The sequence below is a fragment of the Notothenia rossii genome (assembly GCF_949606895.1).
Source record: "Notothenia rossii genome assembly, chromosome: 4".
NCBI classification, from domain to species: Eukaryota; Metazoa; Chordata; class Actinopteri; order Perciformes; family Nototheniidae; genus Notothenia; species Notothenia rossii.
This window is the reverse complement of record NC_136902.1, coordinates 25354382-25375605: the sequence shown is the minus strand read 5'-3', so window position 1 is coordinate 25375605 and position 21224 is coordinate 25354382. Positions and strand designations below refer to the sequence as shown.

At 39.9% G+C, this 21224-nt stretch overlaps 2 protein-coding genes across 9 annotated transcripts in view; one reads left to right on the top strand and one right to left on the bottom strand.

The window, feature by feature from the left end:
* Positions 1–8869, bottom strand: part of ubr4 (ubiquitin protein ligase E3 component n-recognin 4) — a 52772-nt gene extending 43903 nt beyond the window's left edge. For all 8 annotated transcript variants that reach the window (XM_079676932.1, XM_079676938.1, XM_079676933.1 and 5 more), the window contains exons 1-13: positions 8709–8869; positions 6948–7045; positions 6725–6828; positions 6483–6612; positions 6205–6350; positions 5917–6016; positions 4027–4168; positions 3753–3877; positions 3371–3495; positions 3000–3059; positions 1812–2002; positions 1462–1561; positions 970–1110 (exon numbers count right to left, since the gene is read on the bottom strand). In XM_079676932.1, coding sequence (XP_079533058.1) covers positions 970–1110; positions 1462–1561; positions 1812–2002; positions 3000–3059; positions 3371–3495; positions 3753–3877; positions 4027–4168; positions 5917–6016; positions 6205–6350; positions 6483–6612; positions 6725–6828; positions 6948–7045; positions 8709–8833 — 1587 coding nt within the window. In that variant the 5' untranslated portion in view covers positions 8834–8869. The remainder of the gene's footprint in view (positions 1–969; positions 1111–1461; positions 1562–1811; positions 2003–2999; positions 3060–3370; positions 3496–3752; positions 3878–4026; positions 4169–5916; positions 6017–6204; positions 6351–6482; positions 6613–6724; positions 6829–6947; positions 7046–8708) is intronic.
* Positions 8870–9778: 909 nt separating this feature from the next.
* emc1 (ER membrane protein complex subunit 1) lies at positions 9779–20813 on the top strand. The gene is made up of 22 exons (XM_079676796.1): positions 9779–9936; positions 10411–10538; positions 10642–10707; positions 10796–10889; positions 10976–11104; positions 11291–11417; positions 11603–11752; positions 11934–12101; positions 12574–12645; positions 12922–13020; positions 13181–13277; positions 13891–14007; positions 14776–14975; positions 15166–15315; positions 15578–15739; positions 15833–15952; positions 16311–16448; positions 17734–17907; positions 18315–18525; positions 18628–18712; positions 18801–18930; positions 19888–20813. Exons 1-22 carry the CDS (start codon positions 9845–9847, stop codon positions 20065–20067), a joined length of 2889 nt encoding a protein of 962 aa, XP_079532922.1. The 5' UTR covers positions 9779–9844; the 3' UTR covers positions 20068–20813.
* The last annotated feature ends 411 nt before the right edge of the window (positions 20814–21224 follow it).

Sequence of the window (21224 nt, the reverse complement as noted above, 5' to 3'; positions counted from 1 at the left end):
GACGAGGACAGAAACAGCTGGCAAACATATATCATGTGTAGTGCTGTGTACCTGGACTCACATTCAGGTTCAGGTCCGGACTCAAGTCCAGAGGTTCAGGTTCAGGTCCGGACTTATAAGTCCGGACTTGTGTCAAGTTGTGTGAGTAACTAAAGTGAACTTATTGTGAGCTAATTATCAATTGAAAATAAACTCATAATCAACTCAAATTCAAACTCGTCAGGTTTATTGTGCCCCCCTTCCAACTTGTGTCTACACCATGTCTTTTCTAGAACTCTACATGTGTTACTAACTACACAACACAACTACATACATAGTGATGTACATACAAGACTCAATATGCAAGAGTACAAGTCTATGTGTTCTTGTTCAAGAACAACAGCATATTGACATTGTCTGGGTGAAGTGTTGCTCTTTCGGCAGACACTATATCACCATACATACAAAGGAGTTAGCTTAGCTACACTACCATATATGGCAACCAGTATCCCACGCTGTCAGTGTCCACTATGTCTAAGTCAGCTTCCCTTGACGTCACACAGATCTCGCGAGCAGTTGCGATATTTTGCGAGACTTCGTGAGTTCAGTAATGGCCGCCATATCAGAAGCCAAAACAATGTTTTTCGTCTTTTCTCAGCGCAAATTTCTCGATCTATGGAAGGTTTTAGATGGTTTAGAACACAAAGGAGAATATACGTAAGTACCGGTTCCTGACGTTCCGGTTTTAACCGGACTTGAACCGAAACTTTTTACAAGTCCAGTACCGGTTCGGCGTACTGGTACGCAGCACTAATCATGTGATGGTTCAATTCCAATATTTTGCATAACGATATCTGTTCGGTGTCTGTGTATTTTCTGTTGCACACGTCTGTCTAAATTACACAATGTTCCAAAGGGTTTATCCTGTATTACATTGCACTGAAAGATGAAGTCAATAAACACTTGTGCAAATTACAAGTACGTAAATACCTTTTTGTAGGAAGTTGAGAGAAGTGTGAAGAGTAGATTGGTGAGGGGCACAGAGTCGATGAGCCTCTGGACCCTCTGGATGGAAGTGCTCTGTGCCATGATGTTGAGTTCGGCGGGGGGTCCGTCACTCGCCCAGCCCTGCTGCAAACAAGGGTTTCAAGACATAGGACGTTACTTTTGTATCCTGTTTTTTATATTGTTTATTTCATGCTTAGATCCTTCTTTTTAATTATTATTTTAAACATAAGTTTTAAAAAATCTAACTAGACAACCTTACTAACTTATTTTTAGCATAATAATATTTGTTCTTTCCTTTCTTTTGAAGAGTTCCTTTTTAATACATTTAAGGAGTAATAAATAATGAAGTTTGACAGAATTGCAAACCTGTTTTATTTTTTACTTTTGTTAACATCAAAACATGGGGCATTATGTGGCTCAAAAAACTCATAAATCATAACAGACAAACATTTTTATTTTGTTTATCCAACTTACCCGGTGCAGAGCCTCAACTTGGAGATCCTGGAAAAGTGAAGTCAAAAGTTTGATGGCATGGTTTGCAAGGACAACAGACAAAACACCAAAGCCTTGGTGTCTATTGGAAACAAATCAAAAAGAAAAAGGAACAAATCATTGATCCACACATCTCACTTTAAGAGCAGCATTTATTTATTTTTTTGATATAGTAATTAAACAAAAAATACATTTTCCAGAAATGTCTGCAGTAACCACTACACCTTCAGTTATTTAAAAGATGTGATGCTTAACTGATGACGATCAAAAGATGAAGCCACCGCGACACCACAAACATTATAATGACTTTTTTAATTTTCTTTGTAAATTACCCTTTGCCAGGCCCAAGTTTAGGCGATCCCGCGCCCTCCTTGGTGCGAGCGGCAATATCACGGACGCGCAGGGCGGCCAGGGGGTCCTTCTCTTTCCCTTTATCTGCCAGGGCCGTGGGGCTCAGGTTAAGAATCAGGTAGAGGCTGTTTAGAAGGCACCAGGCTCCAAGCAGCTGGAAGTTCTGATAATGCTGCAGTAAGGAAATAGGTCCATCAAATGAATGTCTTTTTTGACCACTTTAATTTAGGGCTGCTCGATTATGGCAAAAATCATAATCTCGATTATTTGGGTCAATAATTGTAATTGCGATTATTAAATGCGATTATTCATTGACAACATCCATTTATTGTACTTTAAAACAAATACAAATAATAATTTGAACTTTTCTAACTGCTGAATTATACGTTCAGGGTAATTAACTGAAAAACCAATACAAAATTCAATTAAATAAATTATACATTCATATCCACATTTAAATAAATAATATCAAAAATAATAAATACAAATAAACAAGATCAACAAACATGTTGCAGTGCACTGTCACAACCTGAAAACTCTTTGACATATAGCCAACATTTTGGTAAAACATATTCAACACATTCCACTCAGTTAAACATTAAAGGCTGGCCCACCGTCATGGTCCAGAAGTAACTGGAAATAAATGTTGAACTACAATTTAAGACCAAATAAAAATGTTTTGCCACCATGGCAAATGCTGGTAGGGCTGCTCATGTCATCTCTTAAAGATTTTTTGCTAGAAACTAAGGCTGCTCGATTATGGCAAAAATCATAATCTGGATTATTTGGGTCAATAATTGATATCACGATTATTAAAAACGATTATCCATTTACTTTGAAAACATCAATTTATTGGATAAAAACAATTTGAACAGTATGTTTTTAACAGTTTATTACCCTAAACTTTAAGTATAACTCAACTGAAAAACCAATAAAAACCAATAATAATAAGTAAATAAGTAAAAAAAGAATAATGATTAATAATAAAAAAAGAATCGTTATATTTCGATTAGGTTGTTTTCGTAATCGTTGCAAGCCACAATCCCAATTGCGATTAAAATACGATTAATTGAGCAGCCCTACTTTAACTTCACAAACAGTAAAGTTAATCAAAAGGAACTGAACTTGTTTTTCTTTCACAATACTATCATTCTAGTCCTAGCACTCACCTCTCCTCCAGCTCTGCGGGAGTTACTGATGGCTTGTCCAATCATTTCGTAGATCTCCAGCTGTTGCCAACACAAATGTTGTACTTGTTAGCATTTTAAATATTCTTACGGTGTGTTTAAGGTGCCAAGGCACCAATAACATATTACTAAAAATGAGAAATTTAATGGCAATATATGAGACAATAACTTCAACATAAAACCATTCAGAATGCAACTCCCTGCCCCAACAATTTGTTCATCATTTGAAATAAACCTGTAACTCACTGAGTCTTGCGAGTCGAAAACAGAAGTTACTGAATAAAGTTTCAACGAAGCACCAGATTATTTCCTATTTGAGCATACTTTGAGAATGTTTTATTCATAATACTCACACATTTCTGGACAATTGTGGCTGCGTCATTTTCATAGTCTTCCTCTTTAGTCCCAGTGGAGGCTGAGCGCAGCTGCAAGCCGCTGCCTACCTGCAGAATGGCCATGCAGGTGGCAACACTCGTACCTAAAAGGGTTAAAAAATAAACATTTATTTTGACTTGTACAAATTTAATTCAATAATTTAACAAAATGTATAAATAAGGGAGGTACATTCAAGCAACCCAGCATAGTACTACACTGCTTTATGGTTTCATTTTTTGTAAAGGAAACGGCTATTTCTGTCCCATCTATAATTCTTCCATTTTTGCTGAAGTTTAAAACTTTTTCAATTACTGGACACAACAGTATACTTCATTTTGTCCAACAGAGTTTTTCACCTACCAGCATAGAGACAGCTCAAAGCCAGCACGGTCATATCCAGTAATCTCCCCGGTGTCAAGGGCTCCAGTACAGGCAGGGACAGTGTGTCCAAAGCCATGGTTACGTCTATCACCAGTGAATGGAAACTGGGTTTGGGGTTAAAGCATTAAAAGTTTATTGAACAGTAGAGAACATTAGTTACCAAATACACATGCAGAAACGTACACAGCTGATATTGACCCTTATAAACAAATCATAATATAAGAATGAAAATTGTATATAATAAATCAATTACCCATTGCGGACAGCAGTGGCATCGGCCACTGTGGCCGGCATGATAAAGAAAGAGTTGGCTGATACAGCATCCTGGAAACGGTTGATGTAGCGCAGAAAGTAGGGCAGGTTGAGGCACACACGTAGCAACTTCTCAGACCCACCTGGGAATATATTAAAAAAAACAGTTAACTCTGGTAAGAAAAAAGGGGTGGACAGTCATTTTGCATGTGAAAAGGTTGAGGGGAAAATGCCCCAAGATTCTACTTAATAATACTAAAATACTTAAAGGTGGGGTTGGTAAGTTTGAGAAACCGGCTCGAGATACACTTTGTTATATTCCAGGGAATGCTCTTAGCATCCCAATAGCAATGAATATCAGTGTTTCCCCTACCATTGTCTTGGCGGGGCGCTGCGCCCTGCCAACGGAGCCCCGCGCCCTGCCTGAAATTCAAGGTGTTTTTATTTTGTTTTTTATTAAAAAAAAAATATATATATAGCACCAAATTTCAACTGAAGTAATCTATCTACGGTCACTTTTCACATTGAACATGTGCTCTTTTATTAAATAAACTAAACGCCATGTTATTTATCCAATGTGTTCATGTTTCAGTGTCCACTGCTTTGCGTATTCACATTCTCCCTCCACTCTGTTTCTGAAGGGCGGGGCTCACACACACACAATCAGAGACAAGAGTGGAGGAAAGGAGGAGAACGACAAAGTGTAAAAAAGTCAAACAAATCTGCTTTATTGCCCCGAGCTCTGCTGTCTGCCCGTTTGTGTCCCCCCCAAGTTTCAAATTTGTTTATTATTATTTTTTAACCGCAAGCCGTTACCGTCACGGGAGAAGGACACACACAGCCTGCCCAGGTGGACGCGCGACAACGAACGTAGCGTGCGCATTCGAAAAATAGCTCACAGATGGAGCAGGTACCGCGGTTTTGAACTACAGTATTGAGATGTGAGTTGGTTTATTCAGTAAATTAGCTCAGGATAATTGGATGTTCTGTCTACACCTGTTGATGTGAGGCTCATGCAGGACTTGCTAGCTTGATGCTACCGGCATTTAGCGGCAGTGACTCAACAAATTGCCTCTAAAAATGTATCGTCAGCAATGTATGACAAGCAGACTGCTTGTTTAATGTTAGACTCACACCAATAGCTCAATATGATCATAACACGATTGCTTTCATATCAGAGATCAGATGAGGTGGAGGTGCCTGGTCCAGCAATAGAGGATGAGGCAGAGAGAAGCAGCAGCAGCACAGGGTTGCAGCAGGTATGTTATATGCTGTAGTCAGGTGATTTAAATGTATCAATGAAAGGAAGAAGTGTAGGCTACATGATAAGAAGGGAATACAGTTTGAATAAAAATGAATACAGCCAGTGTAACACTACTGTATTACTTTTTAATGTACAAATACTTTGTTACTGTACAATATCAATAACAATAATCCACAGCTCCTCTCTGCTCCAGAGAATAACAAAAATGTGGGCGCCCAGCCATTTTTTTTCGAGCAACACCCTGCCAGGGCAGTAAACCTAGGGGAAACACTGAATATCTTAAGTGCTTTGACAAAAAATCCATTAAAAATGTCATCTGTGGAAGCCGTAGTACTGTAAAAAGCATGACCAATCATTTTAGCCGGCCCGGCTAAAATAACTGGATGGCCTACCTGCCTGTCAGCCTTCCACCTGTGCACAAACTTATCTCGTGCCCTCATTGGTCATGTGCGCGTTCGTATGTGTTGGAGGAGGGGCTCTGTAAGGAAGTGGCAGATTTATTCCGGCTGTGTATTTTCAAATTCTAGCGCACTCGAGCTGGTTTCACCGAAATTACTTACCCCACCTTTAAGGATATCAAATGTGCTTCAGCACTTAAAGACTAGATACAAATAAAAAAATAGTTACCGAGTTCCTGTAAGCTAGACACATTCTGAGAGACAAAGGCATTTTTCATTTTGGCCTGAATAGCTTGTTCTGTGGTTTGGTCATCGCAATCACTCTCAGCCTATAATTAGAGAGAGAGGAAAACAAAACACTGATGATTAATCAGGAGGCAAATTATATTACATACATACAACATATATCGTAAAAAAAAACGTTTATTTTCAGTAAGAAGGTTGGTTAACTCAATCAAGTTGTCATTAGTAGCTGAGAGTGGAGCAGGCGATAGGACGGCTGCTCTGCAACACTTGCCTGCATGTGTGATGCTGACGGGGAGGCCAAGATGGTGGTAAGGTCCGGGTTAAAAACTGAAGTCAGTTGATTAAAGAAGTTCATTTGCACTTCTTTTTGACGAAGCTCTGGGTTCACAGCACTGGGCAACTCCTTCTGATCTTCCACTATTAAATGAACAAAAAGGACAGTTCTTGTCAATCAAAAGCATGAATAAATCATTTTACTAACAGTAGTAATGTATCATTATTAGCTTAGTATTGCTTCATTTTGATCCTTCCCTAAAAAGGGACACTTACCATCTGAAAGGGTCTTTACGGTTTGAGGCAACTTGGCAGATTTCATCATAGCAGTAAAAGTAATGATTTCTGTGCGATCCAGTCTGCTGCAGCCAGTGCAAAGTCCTTTTATCAGAAGAATCAGGTGTTTCTGAAGAACAAAAAGCAACGTATTCTTAAATTTAACATGTGGGTTTATATAGTTAATAAAAGTGAAAACTGACACACATCGACCATAAGTAGAATGCAGTTTTTTCCCTTACCTGTGATACCGCACATGCCTCATCTGGGTTCTCCAAGCGCAGCAAAGAGAATTCAATCAATACTTTGCATGCTGCAGCAACCGACAGCAGCTGATTTCTCGGTACTAGGGAGATAGAAAATAAATGATTTGCTGGTTGTACAAAATACAACTGGTAGCATTTGAATATAGTGCCTGACATAAGTAGCAATATCTATCACAATAGAGAAATAAAATATACTTACTTTGACCACATACTGTGGTGATATAGTGTGCAGAGAGTGCCACGAATGATGAGTAGAACGGCTCATACTGTTTGTCGTGGTGAAGGATGTCTGATTCACTGCAAATGACAAGTAAAATATCTCATTAAACTCTCATATTTTGTTTCTGCATTCTAAATCACATATTTCCAGAAAAATGGGGAGCAGTCTTTGTTGGTGGACCTGGACAGCTAGGGACCCACCTGTGTTAGCATCAATCGTTCACAGGGACATGTTCTTTCCTTATCTATATATTAATCTTTTTCAAACAGCCTTCTACAGCGTCCAGAACATCAAAGTATTCAAGTGACAGCACAAATGTTCCATTAAATGCATGTTCTTAGTATCCACAATCACATATACAGACATTGATCTACATGCTAACATCTAGTTAGTAAAACCCTCATAGAACTAAATCTAAAACACATTTCTTAAAAACTCTCAGAAAGTGGAATAACATGGAGGGTGTGCTGGAGATGCCACACCACTGATGCTGACAACTAAACTTCCAGTTTAAAACACCAACAATTATGTTACACATTTTAAAAACAACTATTAGGCATAATCTGAATTCCATGCTCACAATGTAGAAAATACTTGCAATGGTGACACATAGCTGTAATTGTGTTTTAAACGTTATATACTATAGTGTACTGTAAGCATTTCAATAGATAATTGACCGTTTTCCAAACCCAAACCAGAGTTTCATTCGAAAACGAAACTTAAATCCTTGTTAGCAGTATTTGCAGGGTTGTTGTTGCTTTGGAAAATGAAACCAATAAAAATACCAGGAAGCTCTTAATTTGAATGCAGTGTCATCAGCTGATGGCACCACTAAAAAAGCCATACTATTCACTGTGTTGGTACTACTGATATGTTATTCACTCCATGGTGAAGAAGAAAGTGGGGTAGTTTGCCAGTCGAAATGTGCACATACAAGAGCGTACGTCTAGTTTTACTTCAAATATACGTTCCCCTGCTTGACAGACCCTGCACCAGCTTCATTGTAGTTTCAGCTACACGGTTTATTACCAAGCAGCAATGTCGCCAAGTTATAGTTTTATTGAAAAATACATTAACGGCGACCCATCACCACCTTATCAAACATAAGTGGAGTACATGGTCCACGCCTACTTCCAGCCCAGCCACACAGCAGATAGCGTTTAACACTGGCAACCTTTATTAGTTAATGTATAAATTGCATGTTGACATGCACAAAGCATACTTGGTATTGCAAGCTGAGCATACAACACAAACCAAATAAAGCCAACGTAACTTAGCTGACGCAGTCAAATATTACTGTGGCTATTTCAACGTTCGTTTGGAAGGCCCCTTAGGTAGCTTGCTGGCTAATGTTTGTGTTGGCTAGCTAATGATGAAGCAGATTTTCAAAACCTTACACTGCGAAGCCAAATGACGACTGCGCTTCTTTAATGTCCCATTAAAGACTGACATACACCAGCCATTGGCCCAGCTTTGTTTCAAACTGTTTATGCATTACCAGCCAGTAGGAGCTTAATAGCAATTTGAGTACGTGAGCTAACGTTAGCATATTCGATGCCAGTACAAGTTAAGCTCAAGTAGCGTGTTAGCTGCTAAAGCTAGCTAAACTGGTAACGTTTCCCATCGAACTGTACCAAACAAGCTAAGTTAGCATGTTAGCCAGCCAGATCTCTCATGGGTGGACATGGGTAGAATTTGAACAAATAGAGACCCGCAGCTAATTGACATGTAACCAGTTACCTGTTGATGATAGACCCGATAAGCTGAGGTAGCTCCTTCGTTTCAAAAGCGGTGTACGAGGCTGATAAAAGCGGCCGTACTGCCGCTGTCCATTCGTGTTCCCCTTCTCCTCCGCTCGACGCCATCTTGAAATCCCATGTAAAAACTAGATGCTGGTAGAAGACACCGTGAAAGTAAATCAGAGGGGGCGCTGTCAACTGTCAGCCCAACATCCCATCCAAACATTTACACAGTGTATACGAAACAGTTTTTAATCCCACTATTAATAAAGGTGTATAATACTATTAATAGAAGCTTCCAAATATACACAGTATAATTAAATATTGCCTTTATCCATATACAAATCACGCACATGTAATTCATTTGTTCCCATTGAACTACTCTACAGTGTTCTTTTTATTATGTTATTGTTTGATTTAAGTAATGGATATTTGAACATCATTACACATGTCTATTAAATGTGTTTTTTTTTATCATATGCAATAATCAATTTGAAGACAGCACCTTTTTAAAAAAATTGCACATTTGTTTCTGCAATTTATTCTGTTATATATAAGTTGCATTGATCACAGAAGTAAAAAATCAATGCCAGTTTGTGTCTGCAAACTACCTTTTATTTTGAACCATAAGGGAGTTGAGTGTTAACAGATTAATACATTGAACTATGCAATTCAACTATATGCTCCACTTCCATGTATGATCAAAGTGACAAGGCAGTTCCTTGAACTTGGCATTTTAAATAAATTGCAATTAATTAATAAAACCATTTTTTAAACGTATTTATTTAGTACCATTGCAAAGACAATCTCTATTTATTCAACATATATAATGAATGTGAGTATTAGGTCAACGTAATGTAATTTGGTGTCTGCAAAAGTAAGTGACAGTACTTCCACCATTTTTGTAGAATGAGAATATCAGATGAAATGTAAACATGTTCATTGGGTTCATGGTCACTGGCTGCCATGGATATATAATATGAGGTCACTGCATTACATGTATTGAAGCGAAGATGTGTATCATCCGCCCTGCAGGGGGCAGCACGTCTCAGGCACCAGACTTGAAGGAAGCCAGTCCACTTCCGATTTCCTCGTTTTGCTCCCCCTCTTGAAGAGCAAGCTAATGCTATTGCTGCAATGGCAAAGCTAATTTGGTTTTGCCTGAATTTTGTCATATTATGCAGCACTGTCGGGGCTGTGTTTGAGGATCAAGTAGGGAAATTTGACTGGTAAGAGGAGTCTACAAAATAATCAAATATGTGTGCAATTTGAGCCATGTTTTAATGAAAAAATGCTAATGCTATCACCTGTCACAGCCACAAGCTGCGACCCGGCTTGTTTAGGGTGGACTTTGTGTGAGAGAAAGGCCCTTTTTTTTAAAATCATACGATACATGTTATTTACCAGCTGCAGATGCTGTGGGCTCTTTCACAATTTATGACTAGTAATTCTGAGCTCCATTAAGCTAAATTACTTATAGTGAATGTGTTAGATATTGATCTCTATGCATTTGAAAAGCTTTGAATCAATCTGATAATAACCATTATAAAGTCCAACAAAAAGTCCTTTCTTCTTTTCTTTCCTTTCCTTTGTAAATCCAATGGGATTTGATCAATTTTGGAACTCAACCTTTGCTTTTACATATCATTTGTATCTATAGTGTTGACCTTCTGACTGGTTGTTTTCTGTCTTTTGATTTCCAGGAGGCAGCAGTATGTCGGCAAGGTTCTTTTTTCTAATTTTGACGCACAGTCGCAGTCATCCAAAAAGGTTATCGTGGCAACAGAGAACAATGTTTTTGCTTCCCTTAACATCAGGACTGGAGAACTCTGTGAGTATTTTGTATTTGCAACTGAAAGTGCATAAAGACCACCCGCCTCTCAGTTGAAATGCCTTGTGTTCTTATATTAATACCAGTTAATTGTCTGTTACAGTCTGGCGACATGTAGATGCGATTGGGCCGGAGGGAAAAATTGATGCTCTTCTGCACCATGGACAAGGTGATTTTGTCTTAGCGCTTAAGCCTACAGAGCATTTAGTTCTGCAATTGAAAGCAAATAACAAATGTAACTGTTTCCTGTCTCCTAGATGCGTTGCTGGTTGTTGGTGATGGCCGTCTGCTGCGCTCCTGGGAGATAAATATTGGTGGTTTGAACTGGGAGATTGTGCTGGATTCTGGCAGGTGATTACCTCCTTGATTTTCACTTGTTAGGTCTACAAATGGTCTTTGATCGATCAGATGATAACTGCTTTTGTTCTGCATTTTAGTTTCCAGTCGGCTTGTTTAATTGGACAGCAAGACATCGTGAAGCACGTGGCTGTTTTAAAGAAAACTGCCATCTCTCTCCATTACCTCTCTAACGGTCATCAAAAATGGATAGAAAATCTACCAGAAAGGCAAGTGGACCTGTTTCTTTCTAATGTGGTTGGTTCAAGCATATGAATACAAGCATTAACAATAACATGATGCAGAACATCGAAAAATGTAGTATTTCAGCAGTAGAAGTATCTTGTATAAACAAGCAAAATATATTTGCATTATAAAAATGTTTAAACTGTCGGTCTTTCTTTCTATCCAAACAGTGAAACCGTGGATTACCAGTCTGTGTATTCTGGTGGAAATGGTGAGGTGTATGTCCTGGGAATCGTTCCCCATTCCCACATTGCAATTGTTGTTTACAGTTTGGATGACGGAGAGATAATCAGACAGGTAATCTTGATTTATACAGTAGTTACAGTATATAAATGTTTCGTAGAAATGATAGAATTATTTTTATAATACTTAGAGGAAATAAATAAAACACACTTTTTTGGAATGCTACAAGGGAAGCTGTACTGTTGCAAAATGCTTAATAAAGTCCCCTTTTCTGACATCTTTGCTTGTGTTGTCTCCAGTTCTCAGTGGAAGCTCCGTGGCTGTCTAACATACAGGCCAGCTGTGCAGTGATCGGCGAGGGCATGTTGACGTGCGCGGACTCTGCCACTGTATCCCTGTACATGCTGGACTTGGAATCACAGACAGAGATGAGCCAGATCCCCTTGCAGGTAACTACAAGAAAATAAACGTTCTATACTAGAGTTACCATGATTTTCCTTTTCTCTGGTTAGGATAGGACTCCATTCATCTCTAACTTCTCTGTATATCTCCACCGACACAATGGAACTATCTCTGTTTACATATACTTGTTTTTCTCTGTGTAAATGTTTTACAATTTTCTTCTTCTAGTCACTGGGACTTGAAGTCACTCCTGGTTTCCAGCCAGTACTGAGGTCCACTCAGCCCAACGCAGCTCGTCCTCCGCTGTCTGAGTTCTTCCTTCAAGTTGGGCCAGAACAACACCTGCTCCTCCAGCTCAACGACGGTCAGATAGTTACTCTGAGGGATTTCAATCCTGTAAGTAACTGTTTCTCTACCTTGCACTTCTCTCGTGCTTGATTTAGGTTTCTGAAAATTATAATCCTGACCACTTAGATATATATTTTATTTTCCAGGGCTGATATTAGTTTTCTATAGCCAGTTAGATGGCAAGAGATAAACGTATGGCAACAAACAGATATACACAGTACACAAAAACTTCATGTATATTTCTTCTTAGTTTTTGACAACATTTGCCAAACGAAATGTTTTTTTCCCATTTTCTTTTGACCAAATGTTGTATAATGTTAGAAAACTGCCAGGCTGTCTGTGAAGCCGAAGTCCCAGTTTTGTATGTCTTACTGTCCTTCTTGTTGAGCATTGATGCCATTGTTTTTGGTTTATTATATAAAAAATGGGCAGATCTGAATGGGACTTTCTGATGTAATACAATTTGTTAATCTAAGAAACAGTGGTAAAGTGTTGTTGACTATTTTGTCATGATTCCCAGGCCTTGTTGGTTTCATTTGCCACCACTGGAGAGAAGACTATTGCTGCTGTCATGTCACCCAAGAATACAACTGTGAGTAATTGTGAAATCATACATTCAGACTTCTTAAGCATTGGGTTTACCATCTATCTACTATTAGCAAACTATGGTTTGAATATCAGCGGGTTTACTAAAGTCTTATATATCTCTTTGTGTGCTTGATGCAAGTGTTATAACTTTCAAATTCAGAATCCCTTTATTCCTCCCACAGCAGGGAAATAAAATGTTCTGTTAATTTTGACAAACCAATGTGTGTTGGCCTAAGAAGTATTTTATTATTCATGCGAGTATCTTCTTTCTTCCACACAGGCTTGCAGTGTTAACCTGTTCAGTGCAGAAACAGGGCGCAGACTTCTGGACACAACACTGATTTTTCCTTTGGATCCCAATGGTGGCAAACCTGAGGAGGTGAGTCAGCAATTGAATCTTGGTGAATCTCCAGTGTCTTTTACATCCGAGTGATCAATTAATTGAAGATCCATGTTTCCTTCACCGGAATTTCAATCTGATTAAACATGCAGTGTTTTTCTTTTTATAATTCAAAACATTTTTGTTCTTTTTGTTTCAGCTGTATGTACAAGCATTCCTTAAGAAAGACGACTCTGTTGGCTACAGGGTCATGGTGCAGACAGAAGACCACACACTCACTTTCATTCAGCAGCCAGGTATGGATATTAAAACCATGAAGCTTTGTTAGTGTTAATACAAAAACTGCCAACAAATGTTACCTGAGGTGTTTACATGCACAGGTGTCGGCCAAGGTGTGTTTTTAGATTCTACCACTAAGAGGCACCAAAGTCTGAACAATTTCGAATTCCTGCTCGTAGTTAAAAAATAATCTGACCTTTTTTCACGTTGTTGTTTGGCCAGACCCCACAAAAACTCATATCTTGACATTTAGCTTTTTAATATGTATAAGAAAGAAGGAATTGCTCTTTGATACAGCTGTTGTCAGGAGCTGGGTTATATAGTTTGTAACGAGTCTGCCCTTCATTGTGTTTACTGTTGAGATCAATTATTTAATTTTTCCAATAATAAAAAGAGACTGGTAAATCCATACTTTAACTCCTGATAGCATTAGGGACAATTATACTTCTTAATCATCATAAATACCGGCAACATCCAGCCGTCAGTCAGTTTTCATAATGTACGCACAAACAGGAGGTGAAAGAAAATGTGTCGTAATTGACGGAAAGCGTCAACGCAAACGGCATACAGCGGCAGGGTGTGTAAAGTAGAATGAATGATTGCAGAACAATAAGGAGTGTTGTTTTCCAGGGCGTGTGATGTGGACCAGAGAGGAGGCCCTGTCAGATGTGGTGACAATGGAAATGGTGGATCTGCCTCTCACTGGAACGCAGGCAGAGCTGGAGGGCGAGTTTGGCAAAAAGGCTGGTAAATGTCAACCCAGAACCCCTTCATATTTACTCCTCCTGATGTACCGCTTTAAGTACTAATCTCTGCCAGTATTTTATTTTTTTAAGTTTTCACTGCAGTAATTCTTCAAATGTTTTCCATGTCCCAGAAGCTTATGGCAGCTTTGCAATTCCTAATCTGAGGGATTTCATGCCTAGTTGGTTTATCATTTTGAGATTTTCCACTCCTTTTAGAACTAAATAATTGAATCTACTGAATTGTTGCTTTTACTTTTTCCTCCCTTAAACTGCTCTGCACCTGCCATTAATAATCCATGTTGTAGTTTTGTCGCTACAGGCTTGCTGGCCTGGTAAACACAGATCTCTCTGGTGTGTTCACTTGGTTGCTATTTGCTTCATTTTCTTTTGTCTTTGTCCTGTTTCTATCGCTTCGCTTGGATTCAGCTATTCAAGGTAACACACCCAACTGCTTTTCTAAAATAAAATGTATTAATGGCTTTTGTTTGACTATTGTTGACTGAAAACACCTCTCCATATCTTCTGAGCATTTATTTTAATCATATACTATTTCTACAAAACCAGATTGTTTTATTAATGATGTGAGAAATAAGCTGCTTAACTTTTATTTTACAGTATTTTAGTGTTATATTGAGCTACAAACTACTGTTATTGTAATGAAATTCACCTGTGCTTTGCTTGCAATAACAATACAACAACAAGTCAAGCTGTAATTTTCCATCCACTGACAGTCATTCATCAGCGTCCTTTCTCTCTCTAATTCGTCTAGACGGCCTGTTTTCCATGGTGCTCAAGCGGCTCTCCTCTCAGCTCATCCTGCTGCAGGCGTGGATCAGCCACCTCTGGAAGCTCTTCTACGATGCGCGCAAGCCTCGCAGTCAAGTCAAAAACGAAGTGACCATTGAGAACCTCTCCAGAGACGAGTTCAACCTGCAGAAGATGATGGTCATGGTTACTGCATCAGGGAAGGTACAGGACTAAAGCTTTGACGCAGTTACTATGATTCAGAAGAGATGATGTGTGCTGCACATCGGTTGTCAAGCCAAGATTATTGCGTCTATGGTCAGGCATGCCTAAAGTGAAATCAAACAATAATAAAAGGACTCGATCAGGCTTTTCTTAAACAATAATGTTTTCCCTTTTGCTGTTTTCTGTGAAGCTTTTCGGGATTGACAGCAAGACCGGCACTATTGTATGGAGGCACTACTTGGACAACATCCCAGCTAATGCAGCTTTCAAACTGATGGTGCAACGGACCACTGCACACTTCCCTCATCCGCCTCAGTGCACTCTGCTCATCAAAGACAAGGTATCTAATAACAAAAGCTCTGTGGGTAGATCATATTATCTTGTCGGAGAAAAATAAACAAATAAAGCAAATTACCTCACTGTGAAGTTGGCAGATCCTTGCTTACTTTTGTACCTTGGTGAGATGTCAACAGATATCACTTTACATTTCTACTGAGCATGCATTATACCAGGAAAAATCTAAGTGGGTTTTTAGGCAGGCAAAAGCTGAATACTGTTTTGTGTATTTATTTATGGCATTTTCTTCTATTTTCTTCCATCAGGACACAGGCCTGGCCACACTCCATGTATTTAATCCCATCTTTGGGAAGAAGAGTCACGTCACCCCCCCTGCTATGCCTCAGCCGATCCTCCAGTCCCTCATGCTGCCTGTCATGGACCAGGATTACGCTAAGGTCCTGCTCCTCGTTGATGACCAGTACAAGGTGAGTGGCAGACTCTGAACCTCCTTACTCGCCAGATCAACATCAAAGATACAGACATTGTTCAACACGTGACTTTGTTCATTTCTTCCCCAGGTCTCTGCTTTCCCCTCTACCAAGAACGTCCTGCAGCAGCTCCAGGAGATAGCCTCAACCATTTTCTTTTACCTTGTTGACTCCAGCCAGGGAAGACTTTCTGGCTACAGGCTGCGAACGGCAAGTCAAGCCTTTGTTTTTATTGCTAAATGATTTCATTGTTTTTTCACATGAAGATTCAGGGGTTTTGGACATGTTTCTTAAAAAGCATCCAGCCACCACTAGCCTTCAGCTTTTGGCTTCCATATTTTCATTGGTAATAATTGCATTGATAACTTTACTCTTTATTTTGGTAATGAAACATGTTCAAAACGCTTAATTCATTAATTGTAATAAATCATATATTTAGAGTTTGAAGATATATAGCAATAAAATATATTCTGAATATTTCGAATATTTATGAACCATGAGATTTCTACCTAAATCACAGATGAATGGCAAAAGTAATACATCTTTTGTATTTATGTTTCGCTCTCAGGACTTGTCGACCGAGCTGATCTGGGAGGTGGTGGTCCCAACAGAGGTGCAGAAGATTGTGTCGGTCAAAGGGAAGAGGCCCAACGAGCACGTGCACTCCCAGGGCCGAGTAATGGGAGACCGTAGTGTCCTCTATAAGGTACGATGACTTCCCCTGAAAACTCACTTGTGGTTTGGAAGAAGTGTTGAGAGGGTTTGAAAATGAGTCACTCCTTGTCGTTTGACATAGACTGAAAACTCATCTTTCCTAGAAATACTGCACCTCGTGTCACTTTTTCCCTGGTGAATCATATCCTCTCCCCACCACTGACTGAGTAACAATAACACATCTTGTGTTTTGGTGCTTAACCTCCCTTCTTTAGTTCCTGCCTGATCTATGAAATGAACAATACAAAACTCTAAAGCTCTGTCACAGGTTAATGCAACTGCAAGGTTCATTACAACCCGCAATACTCAACATGTCTGTGACACACATCATTCTCATGTCTTTCCCACTCTTAGAGCTTCATTAGGCGCGTTCACACCAAGTACTTTTCCCACAAAGGTTCCTGAGAAATCTTTAATTCTCATGAACTAAGTACAGATCGCGTTCACACCGGAAATTAGTTCCTGGGGGTGGATTAGGCAAATGAAGCCGCTGATGTCACTTCTTCTTCTGCTTTGGGTTTACTGGCAGGCCGCAAACAACTTCACGGCGTATACTGACGCCCAAAATCCCCAGCCGGAAGTCCCCGGAGTTAATAAAATGGCGGCTTCACAAACGTTTTTGGGAGTTTTACGGGGCGTGGTTTGCATTCCGCCCAGCCAATCAGACACAGGAACCTTTTTCTCCCACGAAAGTCCCTGCTCTCTAGCAGGGACTGAAAAGGGGGTAAAAAAAGGTTCTCTAGAACTAATTTAGTTCCTGGGACTTTTTGGTGTGAACGCAACTAAATCGTAGTTCTCAGGAACCTTTGTGGGAAAAGTACTTGGTGTGAACGCGCCTATTGGTGGTTCTCACGGTCAGGGACAAGATGAGCCAGAGACACCCATAAAATGTGTATTTCTCCACCGTGATTAGAATGGGAGGGATGAAACCCTCTTTAACGGTCACACATGCCGAGCACACAGCACACAGTGAAATGTGTTCTCTGCTTTTAACCCATCCTAGTACCAGGAGTCTAGTACTTCGAGCAGTTGGCAGCTATTGTACAGCGCCCGGGGAGCAATGTGAGTGGGGGGGAAGGGGGATGTCCGGTGCCTTGCTCAAGGGCACCACGGCAGGGCAGGAGGTGAACTGGGACCTCTCCAAGTAGAAGTCCACACTCCATATTTAGGTCTGGTCGGGGACTTGAACCGGCGACCCTACGGCTCAAAGTCCAAGCCCCTACTGACTGAGCCACTGCCGGATTAAGATGAACTGTGTTTCATGTCATTTCTTACAGTACCTCAACCCCAATCTCCTGGCGGTGGTAACTGAGAGCACCGACACGCATCCGGAGCGCAGCTTCATGGGGATCCTCCTGATCGATGGAGTAACCGGACGCATCATCCACGAGGCGGTTCAGAGGAAGGCCAAAGGACCCGTGCATATTGTGCACTCTGAAAACTGGGTGGTGGTGAGTAGGGCTGCTGCATTTTAGTATAATCCCAATTATTTTACTCTATATTGACAATTATTCAATACGATAACTAGTTGACTTTAAAACTTCATACATTTATTTAACTTAAATAAATATATAATTAACTGTATTTCCTTGAACTTTGAATATAAAAAACTAACAAATAAAAACAATTAATGTAAAAATGAACAAAAATGTTATCAAAATGATACAAAGAATGTATATCTTAAGTTTTGTGATTATTTTTATTTTTTGCGGTTCTTGTACGATATTAGCTCACTGCAGCTGTATTAGCAGCCACACTGTAGTCATACACTGAGCACATTAATAAAAACATGTTGAAGGTGAAAAAGGCTGCTGTTTTGTGGGTCATGTCTTCTGATTGTGTCTGTTTGACTCCGCAGTACGAATACTGGAGCACCAAGTCCCGCAGGAACGAGTTCTCTGTGATCGAGCTGTATGAAGGCATGGAGCTGTACAACAGCACCGTGTTCAGCTCACTGGATCGACCCCACGCTCCTCAGGTGCTTCAGCAGTCCTACATCTTCCCCTCCTCCATTTCTACCATGGAGGCCACACTGACTGAGAAGGGCATCACCAGCCGCCACCTGCTCAGTAAGTCACAGCGAGGCTTATGGGCTGTAGAGTGTCACTGTTTCAGAGTAACAAACCTTTCGAACTATTTTCAGCCTCTTTAAATATGTTTCTTTGTTATAGTTGGTTTGCCATCAGGAGGGATTTTGTCATTACCCAAGATGTTCCTGGACCCTCGGAGGCCAGAAATAGTAACGGAGCAAAGCCGGTACGTCCCTCAGTCAGGCATGGTTTCAAACATTTCAATTACTTGTATTTATTTATTTCGGTCTAACTTGTTGAGTTGATCTTTCCAGAGAAGAGAACCTGATTCCGTACGCACCAGAGCTGCTGATCCGCTCAGAGTGGTTCATCAACTACAACCAGACGGTGACAAGAGTGCGAGGAATTTACACAGCCCCCTCTGGACTGGAGTCCACCTGCCTGGTGAGTCTGCCATTACGATGCTAACAAACAGATCAGTGTTTCCCACAGATCTGAAATATACTTGGGGGGGTGGTGGTAGCGGAGGGGGGGGGGGGGGGGGGGGGGGGGACGGTTGAGGTGACGTGCAACAACATTAACCTTTCTGTTGGTCGCTTGTTAGCAGACCCTTCACGCGATGGCAGAGCGAACAGGTACAGGCAGGCCCCATAATGATAGCCCTATATTTACATAAATGGTGACCACACCGTTTGAGACCCACTGAGAACTTAGACTAAATGAACTATCTAAACACTCAGAGTCCTTTACCTCACCTGAGCTGAGGTTATCCCAAGCTTCAATAACAGACAGAGACCAATCAAGGGCTTTGATTTATGATCTGCATGACAGTGGCCATGTCGGCAGGCCACATCATTTAGACAGCCAGTCACCCTGTGTGAGGCAGGCCACTTAACAGGCCAGAAGGAGGCGAGATCAGAGCAAGGGAGCGAGGGATCATTGTCCACAAGTTAATCGGTCGCAGATCACGGACGAATAAGAAAAAAAAAAATTTATTAAAAAAAAAACCTAAATGGGTCGCGAAATATACTTGGGCGGCCGTTAATATACCTGGGCGGCCCGCCCAAGTATAGTCTATGTGTGGGAAACCCTGCAGATTATATGATGATAACCACGGTTGGAAGGCATTTCTTGATTTTTGGAACTGTTTAGCCTATTAAAAAATATTGAATGATTGTAATGGAAAATATTGTTTTTCCAAAAGTGCCACTGTGTGCCTGAATTTAAATGTGCTTATCTTAGTCTCTGTTGACAGTGCTTCATAATAGGTGCTTTATTACTGGTTTTGAAAGCCACGGGCAGAATATCATTTTAACACCACACTGAGACAAAATTAGTTATCTTCCCTTTGGGTAATTTAAACCTAAATATGCCATGTTCTTTTTTCTTTTTTTCTTGTAGGTCGTTGCATATGGACTGGACATTTATCAGACTCGTGTGTATCCATCAAAGCAGTTTGACGTACTAAAAGACGATTACGACTACATGCTGATCAGCAGCGTTCTCTTAGCTCTTTTCTTCGCCACCATGATCAGCAAACGCCTGGCAGAAGTCAAACTGCTCAACCGGGCCTGGCGGTAAAGTGAATGTCGCAATCCCATCTCTTACAGCCGAGGCTGCTCGAAGGACCTCAGCCGGAGGAGATGAGGCGCTGAGGCCGTGCCTGAAGAAAAACACAGGCCAGAGATCAACAATGCCCATAAGAACTGCAGGGAAGGGGCGGGGGGGTGGGACGAGGGATTAATATAGGTTTTATGTGTTTATTTTTTAACTTATTTTGCAAGCACATGGAATTTCATAGTAAGAATAACTGTTTTTGTGCCATGTCGTTTTGATTAAATGTTTAACAAATAACTAATTATTTTGAATGAATCAGATTTGAATTTATTAAATTGTGGAGTTTGGAAATTCTCACACATGTGAAATTTAGATGCTTAAGCAATGTTAGTTTTTTTTTTTTTTTAAGATTACGTTTATGATGTTTCTGCCTCATGATAACACTCTAAAGGAAAGGAATACAGAAACGGGAGGTCAAAGAAGACGTGAGCATGATTTTTTTTAGCCTGCGGAATGATCGTGATACCCAAAATTACTTGTTGATAACAAGTGAACTGTATGAAATGTTAGCAGATAATGCAGAAAGGACCAGAAATAGTTCATTGTGCTTTTCTGAAGATTGGCAATGTCCTTCTGGTGTCAACATCACATGCTTCACAAAAGAAAATGACCAGCTTTTATTTTACGTACATCAATCCTCCTGATTGGTGTGAGAAATGTTGACCCGATCTAAGCTATTTTTCATGCTCCATTAAAATTTGTCTCAGAAATATGGTTTGTGTTTTGGTTTTTCCCAAGTCTTCAGAAAGTGCAACAATTGTTGGTTTCTTCCAAAATGTTTGATTTAGGTCAGAAAATCATTCTAACAATTTGTTCTAAATCATGGTGTATATATTGCTTATTTAACTATTGCCCCTCTATTAGTTATCTGGATTCTTTTTTATCTCTCAAAAGCAGGACAAATTTGCACTTAATCAAATTTAGTAAATGATCTTTTCATCAACAGTCTTTGTTCCTTCCCAGTTATGGCATTCTTCAAAGATGTTATAGGGCAATAACACTGGTATAATTAAGAGGTGATATGTTACCCTTTGCTTTTGGAAGGCAGGCTAAGTGTATGAGCTTTGAATGGTTAAATCACTATCAAGTGTACATAGTTCTGGTTTAGAAAAAATACATTG

Excerpts from the sequence above, each read along its gene's own strand:
- emc1 (XM_079676796.1), top strand. The coding sequence starts at position 9,845 with ATGGCAAAGCTAATTTGGTTTTGCCTGAATTTTGTCATATTATGCAGC. Across the intron at positions 11,418-11,602 it reads ACGGAGAGATAATCAGACAG|TTCTCAGTGGAAGCTCCGTG; the intron begins GTAATCTTGATT and ends TGTTGTCTCCAG. Across the intron at positions 18,931-19,887 it reads GACTGGAGTCCACCTGCCTG|GTCGTTGCATATGGACTGGA; the intron begins GTGAGTCTGCCA and ends TTTTTCTTGTAG.